This window comes from Amborella trichopoda, chromosome 8, assembly GCF_054954075.1.
Source record: "Amborella trichopoda isolate Santa Cruz 75 chromosome 8, AtrichopodaSantaCruz75HAP2 v2.0, whole genome shotgun sequence".
Taxonomy (NCBI): Eukaryota; Viridiplantae; Streptophyta; class Magnoliopsida; order Amborellales; family Amborellaceae; genus Amborella; species Amborella trichopoda.
The window spans coordinates 2,095,144-2,109,282 of record NC_142343.1 but is presented as its reverse complement, the minus strand read 5'-3'; the positions used below and the strand labels follow the sequence as shown (position 1 = coordinate 2,109,282).

General features: G+C 37.6%; 1 protein-coding gene across 1 annotated transcript; it reads left to right on the top strand.

Annotated features, from left to right (window-relative positions):
• The first annotated feature begins 6,111 nt into the window (after positions 1 to 6,111).
• OPS (LOW protein: UPF0503-like protein, putative (DUF740)) lies at positions 6,112 to 10,913 on the top strand. Its single transcript, XM_006848039.4, has one exon. The coding sequence runs from the start codon at positions 8,065 to 8,067 to the stop codon at positions 10,342 to 10,344; it is 2,280 nt and encodes a 759-aa protein (XP_006848102.2). The 5' UTR covers positions 6,112 to 8,064; the 3' UTR covers positions 10,345 to 10,913.
• Positions 10,914 to 14,139: the final 3,226 nt, after the last annotated feature.

Sequence of the window (14,139 nt, the reverse complement as noted above, 5' to 3'; positions counted from 1 at the left end):
ACTTAGATATCACCCTCTAAAATTTGGTATATATGGAAGCCACTACACAATACCTAAGGGGAAAATGAACAACATTTTCACCCATAGGCTCGGCGCTGTCCGATTTTTTTAGACGGTGTGGAATAAAAAATTGCAACAGACATAGTAGGTCCATTGCAATCAATTTTCATGCAAAAAACATGGGATTTCGCCACGGAAATACTGGAGATGTTGCGCTTGTCAAGCAAAAAAGCAAACGTGCAACGGCAAGCGAAACACTATTCAAATTCAACCATAGGTGTTTTTAAGACTTTTCCTGTATATATATATATATATATATATATGGGTGTGGTTTCTATAAAGTTACAACCTTAAACAATCCAATTACGGCGTACCTCCAAATTTTATCATAACATATAATTTTGGTGTACAAAAGTATTAGGATTATCTCAAAATCTATTTTCATAACTTACTATAAAATTTTAAAATCCAAAAATGGTTAAAATCAAGTCGATCTATAAACACATGAAAATCTTGAAAATGGACGGTCTAGATAATGTGTTGCAAGATGCACTATTTCTAAGACGCAAAATATTTTTTTTTTTCAAATTCATATATCTCGATATCGAGATGATCAATTAGAAGGTTTTTCAATATTAAAATAACATTTTCCGATGGATTTTTGAGGTGCATCTGTAATTCTACATTTGAAGGTTGCAATCTTATATAAACTTTTTCATACATATATATATATATATATATATATATATATATATATATATGAGTAATGATACTATGAGACCCTTCTACACCCATGTGAGTAGAACCCCAAAGGATCACTATTAAATTTTGTGAGTAGGATCCCAAAGGATCACTATTAAATTTTGATACAGATCTCTAGAAAAATTATCAATAAACTCATTCACCTAAGTCTCACACCCATGTGATAACTTTCTAGAGATCTGTGTTAAATTTAATGGTGATCTTTTGGGGTCCTACTCATATGGGTGTGGGAGGGTCTCATAGTGTCATTACTATATATATATATATATATATATATATATATATATATGTTTGAGCTTGGTCAATGGAATAATTGTAGCCGCCCAATTTCATATCCAATGGTTAAGATTAATGTGACTACTTTGTATTAAAGGTAAATGATATCATTTTATTGTATCAATAAATTTTGAAGTACTAAAAGGACGCAATTTCTGTAAGGCCTAGGCTTTGTGAAACAAAGTAAAGTCTCGCTTTGTATCCTAATCTGGATCCATAACGGCTCTAAAATCAATTTCCAATGCAGATTATGAGAAACGTAAAAAATAGTATAGATCTTGTAGATTCGTGAATACTTTTTTTTTGGGCGAAATTGACGATCTATTTGATTATGTTATAATATATATTATTTTTAAGACTTGAAATCCTATTTTTTTTTACAACCATGATGGTTAAAATCTTGTGAGTCGTGGGATGAGGCTTTACGTATTTTGATAAGAGTATTGCCCTATCAAAATATTTGTCGTACTAATACTCCTAAATTGAATTTTAATGGAGGGAATAAATAGACAGCACCCTCCCACTTTTGGCTAAAGGAGAACTACGAATCACTAGCTTTCGAAATATCTTAATATTTCGGTCCAATGGTTCAAAATGCCTGACCATAGTTATTGACTTTAATGTTAACACAGTTGATTGACTCACATTAGAGGCCAATTTAAAAAGGTCACGGTTTTTATGAAAAAGAAACAAAAAAAATAAAAACAAAAAGGGACATTTTTTTTATGAGTACGCTGACTGCTACGTAGATATGCGTCTCCTCTTCATGATCCATTTTTTAGATGGATTTTGGATTTAATTTTTTAAAAAATATATAATGGGAAAGTATATAATGATATCATTTACCTTTAGTACAAGATGGTCACAATAAATCTTGACCATTGGATGTAGAATTGGATGGCTTTATTTATTTCATTGACCAAGCTCAAAGTTCAAAAGAATTTTTCTCGAACTTTGTGACACACCCCATCTATAGATTTCACATGGAATGGTTGTAAGTAATTGTAACCTCCCTATTCTAAAGGTAAATGGTATCCTTTTATACAATTCCATATATAATATCCAATATGAAGGTCACTAATACAAAAAGTAAATAAATTTTAAAACTAAAAATGATAATTTTTTGTAGAAAATTTTTGAACCCTCGGATTTTCTTTTTTTTGAGGGACCACAACTTTACATCCATCTTTAAGAGGGATGTTTTATGCATCCGGGGATGCAAATTTAGAATTGCATCACCAGATGTATAAAACACTTTTTTATTTAAAAACGGGAATCAGAACCCAAATTTGGGATCACCGGATACAACTAGCATGATTTTAAAGTTAGATTTGGCTATACTAGACACAAAAAGATAATAAAAGCCGGAAATTGGGAGAAAATAAGTTATTTTGAGGATCCATGAAGTGGAATCACCTCTTTTTTATTCTAATTTAAAGAGACATTTTGATCTGGATCATCAATTTTTCAAACTATGCAAAATAAACCATGCTAAATAATATAACTAAAAATAGGTAATTGAGTTTTGAAAATATTCCAGTAGGAAGCATGGACCTACATAGAATGTTACGACTATTGAAAAACATTGCATGAAAATAACGGTTGGCATAGGATCGCTCTTCCATTGAACCAATCCGGATCAATGATTTTAATACAAATTGGCCAATTCTCAGATGTCAAAAAATAAAGTATGGAAAAATATATTTAAAAATCAAACTCAGGTGACTAAATTTGGTGGGAATCAAGAATCGCCGATTCTTGAAAATGACCTAGATCTTTCATGGAGTTAGGTGTCTCCCAATATTGGATTGATTCTGGGTTCCATGAAGAAATCAAGTCAAGTCGGTCTACTACCAAAAATTTGATCCAAATCAACGATTTTCCAAATAAAGTTTAAGACAATGATAAAAATAAAAAATTATCAATGGAAATCGGGCAATTATAGGGCTCGCAATAACTGGGTCAGCCACCCATTGGTTCTAATCCAAATCGGCTAGTTCTGATCCATATCAATTGATCGGGATCAGCATTTTAAAACCCTTTGTTGCTGCCGAGGGGTGACAATGGACCCGACTAGACCTGATACCCAACAGGTATACCAGACCTTGGGTCCGCGTAAGGGTCCAAATTTTAGACCCGAAAGGTCAAGTCCGGGCTTGGCTAGAGTCCGAGTCCGAGTCCAAGTCTAGCCAGACCCAACTTGAATAATATGGATATATGTGGGTATTCATAAATGTTGCCAATACATTTGTTTCTTAGCAATTTTTATTACATAAAACAGTAAGGAATATGGGTATTCTTAAATATTGTGCAATACTGTAAATGTTGTTAATAATATGAGTATATGATGGTAAGAAAGAAAGGCCAAAAAAAAAAAAGAGTTCATAGTCATAGGGGGGCAATGGACCCGATCAGACCCAGGACCTGAGAGGTAGACCCGACCTCAGGTCCAAGTATGGGGTCCAAATTTTGGAACCGAAAGGTCCTGTTCGGGTCCAAAACCTACCCGAATGCTATTCAGGTTTTGGTCCAAAACCTACCCAAACGGGACCCGACCCGCTGCCTCACCTATTTCTGCCATTATGAAATGATAACATTTCAATTTCGGCTTCCATTCATGTTTCAAGCTACCTATTTGGATTAATGTTGCCTCGTTTGATCTCACACTAGAGTGTGTAAAAAAATAATAATTTCTAAGAATTTGGGCATAGGTAAAATATCACCAAAAAGAGACAAGGCCCAATGCCGAAATTTCGGCTAAAATGCGGGCCCCGACAGCCAACAATCCACTAACACACTTCATTTTTGCTTTCTCGAAATCCAGATTTCGGCGGAAATTCGTTGAAATTTTGAGGTATGAAATGTATACGAATGAAATTAAAATTTGTTTGTTATGTCATAATACCTATAAGTTTATTCCATTGCTTTATTGAGAGAGGAAATAAATGGGTTTAAGTTCATGTGAAGTTACATTCTTATTTTTTAAAAAAATGCAATGCATTTATTTTAGTTGGATGCTGGAGATTTGATTGTGTCTTTTAAATAAATGTAAAAAAAAATGATATAATTTTTAAGATAGTGCTAAATCTACATCATTCAAATAAAATTTATTCAAATAAAATATATGATGTGGATTACTGGTATGGATTACCATAATTATACTTCTACCACTAATATTACAACCATTGTTTCAAAGCTCAAGTCGGTGGGGTGGATTGTTCATCTACATACATGTCAAATCCTAGATTAGTGATTTGGATCGGGCGAATCACACATCGATGATCTAGAAAATTGATAAAAAATATAATAAAATAAAATTTAAAATTTATGGGATATGAATACAAAAAAAACTTTAAAAATATTAAATAAGTTATATATATATATATATATATATATATATATATATATATATATATATATATATATATATATATAAAGGATTTTATGGAGAGTGGCACCACGTCCCATATCATCGGGATTTTATGAGGAGCGGCACCACGCCCCATATCATCCCTGAATCAATTTAGCCCTAACCGATTGTTATCTAAATCGTAGATCCAAATTGGAAATTGTTCGGTTTAAAAAACAATGCTTGCAACCTTATATAACTTTTTTCTAAAATAAAAATAAATATGCAACGAAAGTGAAAAATATAAAATTGACCCAAAATACGAATTCATGCATGCAACGTAGCCGTAGGGATTACGCGATACACAGTGGGCCTACTCATTTTGTAATAATAGTACGGATTTGTAAAATAAATAATAGAAAGAAAATCCACATAGGCAAAAATATTTTTAAGTAATAAAAAAATAGTTAATTTAAGAGCAAGGGGTGGAAAAGGGGTTTTGTAACGGCTCCCCAGGCGACATAACGGGACCTCGAGATGGGACATTTTTAGGCTGTTTTTTTGTTTTAATTATGGAAAATAATGTAATTATTTATCGGCTTTCAATTATAATTTTTAGATTTTTTTTTGTTTTTTTGGTGCTTTTTATTGAGATGCCAAGTACGGACGCGGCCATTTTTAGGGGAATTTTTTGACCCAAAAGGCACCATGTTTCTTGTGTAAATGAGTAAGATCCTCAACTTTTCTGACAAAGTCAATTGGGGTCCCAATCTTTTTTCAAGTGACCTTTTGATCCCTGGACATGGTTTGAAGTTTCAGTTTTGAATATCAGATTCTCACTTTGTGGCTAGCATATTAAGATTTTTGTAGCCGGTCTCAATTAGTTGAAAAAAAAAAGCTTTGATGTTAATGATGATTCTGACTTTGTAGCTGTGATTGAAAAATTGGAAATCGGCCCAGAATTTCTAGGTGTTTGGTTTGACTCTGGCCATTATTGAAAAAAATTTTATTGCATATTTCCATCCTAGGGCTAGATACATTTTTTTTTGTTTGTCTAAAAAATCTTGGGTTCCCTTTAAATCCACTAGATCACCACTTCTAGAAAAAGAAAAAAAGAAAAAAAAATAGAATCTCCAGTTTCTAATCACTTAGATTTGACCATACAAAAATAGTGTTTATTTTTTATTTCAATTGGGGTTGGTAGCTAGCTTGAGGAGTTTACATACCCCAAAGCCTTAAGGTCCTAAAAATACACCTAAACATGAAGTAAATGTACAGTTTTCTTATTAATCAGAAAAAAATAACATTTTTCTTTTCAGTTTTATGATTGTCGACGTTGAGATGGTCAATCATCGTCAGAATCACATTTTTTGGCAAGAATTGAAATTCGATAGTTTAATAGAAGCCTCATCATAATTCTTGGATTTATTTGAAATCCCTCAAATTTTATTTGCTCAAAACTTTTGAGATAATTTTGTTGGAACTTGCATTATGGATAAATATAGCTTACACAATGTCCAAATTTACATTAAAAACAAGACTCAAGGTACATTGCTAAGGTCATTTATGGCATTGGCAGAAAAGTTATGCCCTCTTTTGGGGTGCTTGAAATTCAGTGGAGGGTGTTTTGGTCACTTCTCACTCACCAAAGAGAAAGTGGAGACCTAAAAACAAGAAGAATTCCAAAAAGAAGAGAGAGAGAGAGATAGTTCAATAAAAATAAGAGAGAGAAAAACAAAGCTCAATGAAAAGAAGAGAGAGAAGATAAATAAAAAGAAGAGAGAGAAAAACAAAGAAAAGGAAGAGAGAGAAAATAAATGTAAAAAACAAAGAAAAGCAGAGAGAAGAAAGAGAAAAGGAAAGGAGTGCAGGAGCACTAGTGGGGGTCTGATTGCTTTTGCTTTTTCGCTTTACAGGAATCTTTGAAAAATTGGGGGAAAAAAATGGACTCTTTGCTGCTCTCTCTCTCTCTATCCAGTAAGGGGATTGTTTTCTGGGGTTTTTCTGTTTCTGAACCAGCAAGCTTCTCTTTCTCTCTCTATGTCTACTCTTCTCTCTGACTACTCTCTCTCTCTTGCTCTGAAAAGTGGAAGCATTGAAACCCAGTCGTGCATTTTGTGCTAATGAACCAGCAAGCTTCTCTTTCTCTCTCTATTCCCATTGTTCTTTCTCTGTCTACTCTCTCTAGCTCTGAGAAGTGGGAGCATTGAAACCCAGTTGGGCGTTTTCTGTTTCTGAACCAGCAAGCTTCTCTCTCTGCTGTCTACTCTGTCTCTCTCTGATAAATGGTAGATTGAAACCCAGTTGGGGATTTTGTGTTTCTGTAACAGCAAGCTTCTCTTTCTCTCTCTATCTCTACTCTTATCTCTCTGTCTAGCTCTGAGAAGTGGGAGCATTGAAACCCAGTTGGGCATTTTTAGTATCTCTCTCTATGAAAGTGGAGCTGTGAAATACAGTGGGGCATTTCCTGTTAATGAAGCCAAGCTTTCTCTCTCTAGGAAGAACCTTACTTCATGAAAACTGGAGTTAGGGATTGCCCTGCGGTCTCTTCCTGCATCTGAAGTAGCAAGTATTTCTCTCTCTAGGGGCAACTGGGGGCTGTGAAATCCCTACCATGGAGTTTTTTCTGTTCCTGAAACAGTAAGATTCTCTCCCTTTCTCTCTCTAGAGTCTGGACTCGAAGGGGGCTGTGAAATCCTTTCTCGGTTTTCTGTGACTTTGTTATTTCTAAACCAGCATTTCTCACTCTCTTTTTTTATTTTTTTTGAGGCAATAGCATTTCTCACTCTCTTTTTTTTTTTTTTTTTTTTTGAGGCAATAGCATTTCTCACTTTCTTCTCTCTCTATCGAAAGATTTCAATGGGTACAGTAAAATGCGGCAAGGTTTTCCAATGGCTTCGCTCTTTCTAAACCAGCATTTCTCCCTCTCTCTCTCTCTCTCTCTCTCTAGATTAAACTGTGTAAGCTGGAAGGGGTTTTCGTGTTTCTGAACCAGCACTGCGTCTACTTTCTCTCTCTATAAAAAGGACTGAATGGTTGGGGTCTTTGGGTGTTTTCCCTGTTTCCTAACCAGCAATTAGCTGCATTACTCCTCTCTTTCTCTCTCTATTTCCATTTCTCTCTAGGGTGGCTGCCAAACCCCATAGCACTTTTCTTTTCCTTTCCCATTTGCTGAATCAGTAGTCTCTCTCTCTATACCACGCATTGGGAGCCTCAAAATCCAGAACAGTATCTGACTGACTCTCTCTCTCTCTACCCTCAACCATCACACCGCTCCTCCGCTCTCTCTCCATCTGTATACCTGTAATACGTTTTTCCTCTCTCTGAACCATCACTTCTCTCTCTCTCTCTCTCTCTCTCTTTCTCTTTCTCTTCCCCCTCTGAACCGTTATCCCCATCTCCCATCTCTCCTCTCTGAACATTCTCCCCCTTGTCTCTTGCCCCCCTCTATCTCTCCTCTCTTCTTCCTGAACCATCACCCCCCTTCTCTCTCTCTCCCCTCATTCTGAACCATCATTCCTACTCTCTCTCTCTACTCTATCCTACATCATCATCTTTTTACATACTGAGCCATCCTTTCTCTCTCTCTCTAGCATCATCTAGGTCTACTCTGTGAACCTCACACTCTCCTCTCTCTCTACTTTCTCTCTCTAACATGAGACCACGCTTCCTCTGAGATGAACCCCTCCGACCCGCCTCCGCCTGTCCCTCCCCGCCTCTCCAACTCGGCCAACACCAAATGCCCGCGCCACCCTGACGACCCCGTCACCGGCTTCTGCGCCGCATGCCTCTGCGAGCGCCTTGAGACCTTCAACCCCAATGCACCTCGCCTCCAGAAATCAAACAATGCCAAGCCATCATCATCTTCAATCAAATCCTTCCTCTTCTCGAATAACAATAACAGTTCTGTGAGGCCAATATCAAAGAATCAGCCCAATGATGCATCGACTGCTTCTTCTTCTTATTCGGCAGCAGCAAGCAATCTTTTGCCGCCTCAGCTGAGGCGTACAAAGTCGTTCTCCGCAACACGGGCAAACCCACCTCTTCCGTCATCCTCGTTCGAGCCCCAGAGGAAATCATGTGACGTTAGGGTGAGGAATACATTGTGGTCTCTGTTCTATTTGGATGATGAGATTAAGCCAATAAAGGAGGTTCATGGAGAGATTGAGGTGGAAATTGATGGCCCTGATGAGATTAAACCAATAAAGGAGGTTTATGGAGAGATTGAGGTGGAAATTGATGGCCCTAATGCTCTGAACCAGTTCCAGATTGCATCTGAGACATTCGATAATGGAGGTGGAAGGGGCTGTGAGCCTGAGATCAGGGTATCTGATGAGCCTGAAATTATGGTTTCTGATAAGCCTGAGATTAGGGTTTCTGATGAGCCTGAAGTTACAGTTTGCGACCAGCCTGAAATTAGGGTGTCTGAGGAGCCTGAAATGGGAGCTCCAAACCCCAAACTTTGGGCTCAGGACTCCAAATTTAGGGTTTCCGAACATGAAATTCGGGCTCGCGACCCTGACATTAAGATTTGTGAACAAGGAATTAAGGTCCGGGACCATGAGATTAGGCCTCGAGAGCATGATATGAGGGCTCGGGACCATGAGATTAGGGCTAGGGAGCATGAACTTAGGCTTAGGGTTCCTGAGGAGGTGCTGCCTATTGTTGAAGAATCTGAACCTGAGTTGAAAACTATGAAAGCTCACATTGATTTGGATTCTCAGTCTAGGGGATCAGGCCGAAAAAATTTGCCAGAAAAGAGAGGAGAACACCATGGGAGCTTTTGGTTAGCTTCGCTTTTTAGCAGGAAGTTACAGAAATGGCGTCGAAAAGGCAGGGGCTCGAAAAAAGCAGCTGAGGCAGAGGAGAAGAGGCCAAATGCTAGGCAATTTAGGGATACTCAATCTGAGATAATGGACGGTCCTCGTTTCTCATGTGATACCGGTCCCAGGTTCTCACTCGATCTTGGCCGTCCATCTTGGGATGAGCCTAGATATTCATGGGATGAGCCTCGAGCTTCTTGGGATGGTTACTTGACTGGAAAATTGTTCTTTAGGCCACCAATGTCAAGTGAAGATCCACCCATTAATCGATCCGATAAGCACTTAACAGTTGAACCAGTGAGATTGGCTACTGAAGATCCGGCTATACCCGGAGGCTCTGCTCAAACTAGAGATTACTATTCTGATTCTTCTTCTCAAAGAAGAAGGAGAAACAATCTCTCTGAAAAATCCGACTCTTCGAGTTCGAGGAAATTCAAGTTAGAGGATACTAGTAAGCATTGTTCGATAGATACCAAGAATAACAATACAACAAAGGTTTCTCCAGCCACTCTTGATGATTTGAGCAGTAAATTTGCAGCAACGGAGTCGAATTTTGGGGACCATTCTTTGAGAGACGACTATTCAGAGAGTTTTGGGAGTTCTTACAGGGAAATGAGAGGACCCAAGAAGTTGCAGAGATGGAGCAAGGCTTGGAATCGCACAATTGCCGGATCCATTTGGGGGCTCATCCATAGGCGAAGCAGCAAGGAAGAGGAGAGAGAAAGCAGGGGAGAGAGAGAATGCAGAGGAAATTTTATGGACCATTCATTTTCAGAGTCATGGCAAGAGAGAGAAAGTAATGGGGTTGGAGATCGAGTGCTCAGAATGAAGGAGCTTCGAAGTAACAGCAGTGTGAGCTCGAGGAGCTCTTATGGGAACGGGTGGACTGGGCGTAGGGGCAGTTTGGGGAATTTGCAGAGAGAAGGGTCTGCTCGCTATCAGAAGAAGAGGGATGAAATAGTAATTGAAAGGAACCGGAGCGCACGATATAGTCCTGGGCATCATAATATTGATAATGGGCTCTTGAGGTTTTACTTGACCCCCATGAGGAGCAGTCGAAGAAGTGGCCATTCAGGCAATAACCGGCTCAAGGATTCAAATTCATTTGCGAGAACTGTGCTTCGTCTCTATTGAGATAGAGAAACAGAATTCATGGAAGAGTTAGAGTTAGAGAGCATGGTTCAAGGATTTGTTGCCCATGGGCTTGGATAGTTAGCGGCAGTTAAATACGTGCTGGTGTAACATTCATGAGGAAGAGAGATAGATTCAGAGCCTTTGAGCAAGGAATAGAGGGAGAGTTTGATCATGAGTTCAGTGGAATCATTGCTCATGGGCTCTGCAGATTTTGACGAACGATTAATTGGGAGTTGAGGCCAAATTGGTGATCAAATTGTGGCATTTACATTAATCCTAATGACAAGACCAGTTATGGATGGTTATGTCCAAAGGCTGCTTATTGTAGATTTGAGCTCAAGACAAAGAAGGGCACCATCAGGTCTTATTTGTGCTAAGCTTTGTTATTGTCGTCATGTATTATATATATATATATATATATAATCCTTTGGTGATCATGTTAGATATGTGAAATGGATGCTATATATAGATATACGCATGCTTCTCCTTTTGGGAGCATGCAGTATGTTAGTATATGCTTATGTTAATTGCATAATAATGAAAATATTGTCATCTAGTTTTATCTGTTCTATGTGATTGTGTTTTTAGTTGATTCTGTTGAAATTTCAGAGTTGTTGCTGGCTAAGCTGTCTGACTTCTTGGTTTCTTGGTCTTTTGGTTGGATCTTATGACTCTTTGGACTTTTTTTAAAAAAAAAAATAAATTAAAGAAATCGGATATCTATTAAACTGTGAACTTGTTTGAAACTGATAATGTGGTTTTACCATGTTAGTATTCAGAAATTGTGGGCTATAGAATTTATAAATGTTAGTTTTTGTCAATTATTAAATGGACTGCATGAACCAATGACATGTTTGTGGTCAAAGGAGTTTCTTGGATTCTACAGAAAATTATCAAAATACACCTGACATATCAATTGTTTGACATTTTACCCTTTTGCAACTATTCGAAGTCATGATCATGTATATTTTTTAAATTAAATCAAAAGAAATGGGTACAAAGTTATATAGTGCATTTTGATAAATTTCCCTAGATTCTGTTTGAAATAGGAGAAATGTTATAGGAATTACATCTGTGAGGTTAATTGTTTTGATAATATAAAAGAAAGCTCAGAAAATTAGTTTTTAGATTGCAGCAAGAAAGGGACTGAAACCGTCGGGCAATTTAGTGAAAACATGTCTGGAACGTTTCAAAGACTCATCTCTTATGCTTGAATCCAGAACATATCGTCACTCAGAGCTTAACTTTTATGAGGCTTTTCTGGTTTTTTGAAGACCAGGAATCAGGCCGTTAGGGCAGAGGCTCTTGTATCTTGGGTTTTAAAAAAAGGTGCCATTTACTTATTTTCTCTGGTGGAGATTTGTTATATAGCCTCTTGCTATAAACCTCTGAAACTCTTCTACTAGCTCTTTTTTCATTTTTTAGAGTTTCCTTGTTGAGCGCTTGAGATCTTGCAGTTAGGAGATGAAAACAGAAGCTAACAGGGCTTTTGCAGTCACAACGTTACTGGTTTGTGGACATTTCTTTTTGTATATGAATTTCCATTGTGTTTTTTTCCCTATTCCTTGTAAATCATTTCTTTAGCAGTTCTACCAATTGGACTAGTTGAACCAGATAGAATGGTCACTTATTTCAGAATGCCTTATTTTATCGCTCTAAAAGTGGTGAGAAAACAGCATCATATAGAAAATGTCGGCTTAGGGAGCAAGTTAGAAACTCTACTAGATTAGAGCATGGGAAAGCATATACTATTGTGATCCTTAGGACCTCATGATCTATGCAGTCATAATATCATCCAATCACAGTGTTGGACTGTCATGGAGAGATGTGGGATAACCCCTTGATTAGATGGGAATTACTTTATGATTATATAATTTATGTGATTGTCTCATGGTGGAATACTTTCTCTAAGAATATTGGTAACAAGCATTAGAATATCCTAAGGGGTAGATTATTACTTCTTACTTCATGGAGCTCCCATTGTAGATGTATTTCAAGTCATAAAGAAGAAAAATCAGTACATTTTTCCATTGGATGGATTGATTTAATTAGGTTATATTATTTTTTAAAAGTATTTACAGTTGGTGTCTATCGTGGACATATGGGAGCTAATGTCATGGAGATCCTACTTAGATGTTTTTCAAACACAAGGCCATACCTTCTGCATTGGGCTTGTTTTTAATTAATATTATTTATAAAGGTCAGTGAAAATTTGTTCGCGAGATTGTACCTCCTTCGTACATTATAGGTGGTCTAAAACAAGGAACCAGACTTGGTAAATCCCCAGCTTGAGTCAGGTCTGACAAACTTGGCTGAGTTTGTACCTTAGGTTTTGGCTTCGTCGTAGACATATTGGTTTGGTTGAGGGAGGTCAAGGGTTGTTCAGACCCTTGGAGTTGTCCACAAAGCCCAACAAGCTAACCTAGCCATTTTTTTCTTTTTGAGTCTGTCATAGACTGACCTGAGTCCTAAAAGAAAAATTACATGAACAATATTAGAAACCTGTGAGATTCATCCGGTTTTAGGTTATACATGGCAGCCTGCTGAATCCAAGTAACTCAAGCAAGTCTAAATCGGACTCTCCAAGTTTTGATTCACTGCACATCACTCACAGGACCCGAATTAAGCATCAGTGCCACATTAAGATGAATGTTCTCAATTAGAGATGGTATTTTTGTCATAGAGAATTAGAGTTGTCCCCTAAGAATTCTCGGAGAAGCCATAGAGAAAGGGTTTTTGAGTGACAGGTTTTAAGCACTTTGGGTACCTCTGTCGGTGCGACCTTCTAGATCTTATTGCCTGTTTACAATGAGTGTTAAGTGGTTGTGGACTAAATTTCTAGAGGGTGATGGAAAAGGATATCATTGCGATCATGAAATAAAAATGAAAAGGAAGTATTTGTAGCCTAGTGGTAGGACAGTAGAATATAGGAGTCTAATTGTGCTGTCTGGGTCAGGCCCAACTAAGCAGGGTCTAAGGCAGACCCAGACCCGACCTATACCCGGTCTAGTCTAGGTCGATCAGACTTGGACCCAACCTGACCTGATTAGATGCGGACGCGGTCGGGTTGGGTTTTGGACAAATGGGCATGGACCCAATCCGCTGGTCCACTTGGCAGGTCCAGACCTGGGACCTAGGTTGGATTGACATGCACACCAATTATCACCCTTAAATGACTGATAACACCTTTGCTTTGGATATAATCATGGTCATTTGACTGCTCCGCAATTGTGGTTTGTACAAAATAATCAGGTATTTGTTATGGGGTCAGGCATGTTAACACTTCATGAATGTTGTCTCTTGGGCAGAATCATTGCTTGTTAGTGGGAACTTTCATTGTGACCTTATACTGATATGACAGCCATTAACATTACATAATAAATATCATATCTTAAGTTTTGGGTTGGATACATAACACACAGTCACCAATCAAAAGAAATCGCAAATGTATACAGTGAGACTATTTACCTTTTGGTGCAAGTCGGTCACAATTGTTATTGACCGTTAATGTGAAATCGAGTGGATAGGGATGTTTCATTGATCGGGAACGAAAGCCCCATATGAAATTTTTCGAATGTTGTGGAACATTTTAATTTGTTGGAGTTCACATTTAATGGCTAAGAATAATTGTGACCGCGTGCTAAAAATAAATGGTATTATAGTATGCAATCTCAAAGAAACAAGGAGAGAGAGAGAGAAAGAGAGAGAGAAGGTTCATATGTTATCAATAGATTATTTTAGCGAAAATATTTCCGTACCCCCCATTTTTACGTTTTATATCTCAATAAACCCAAG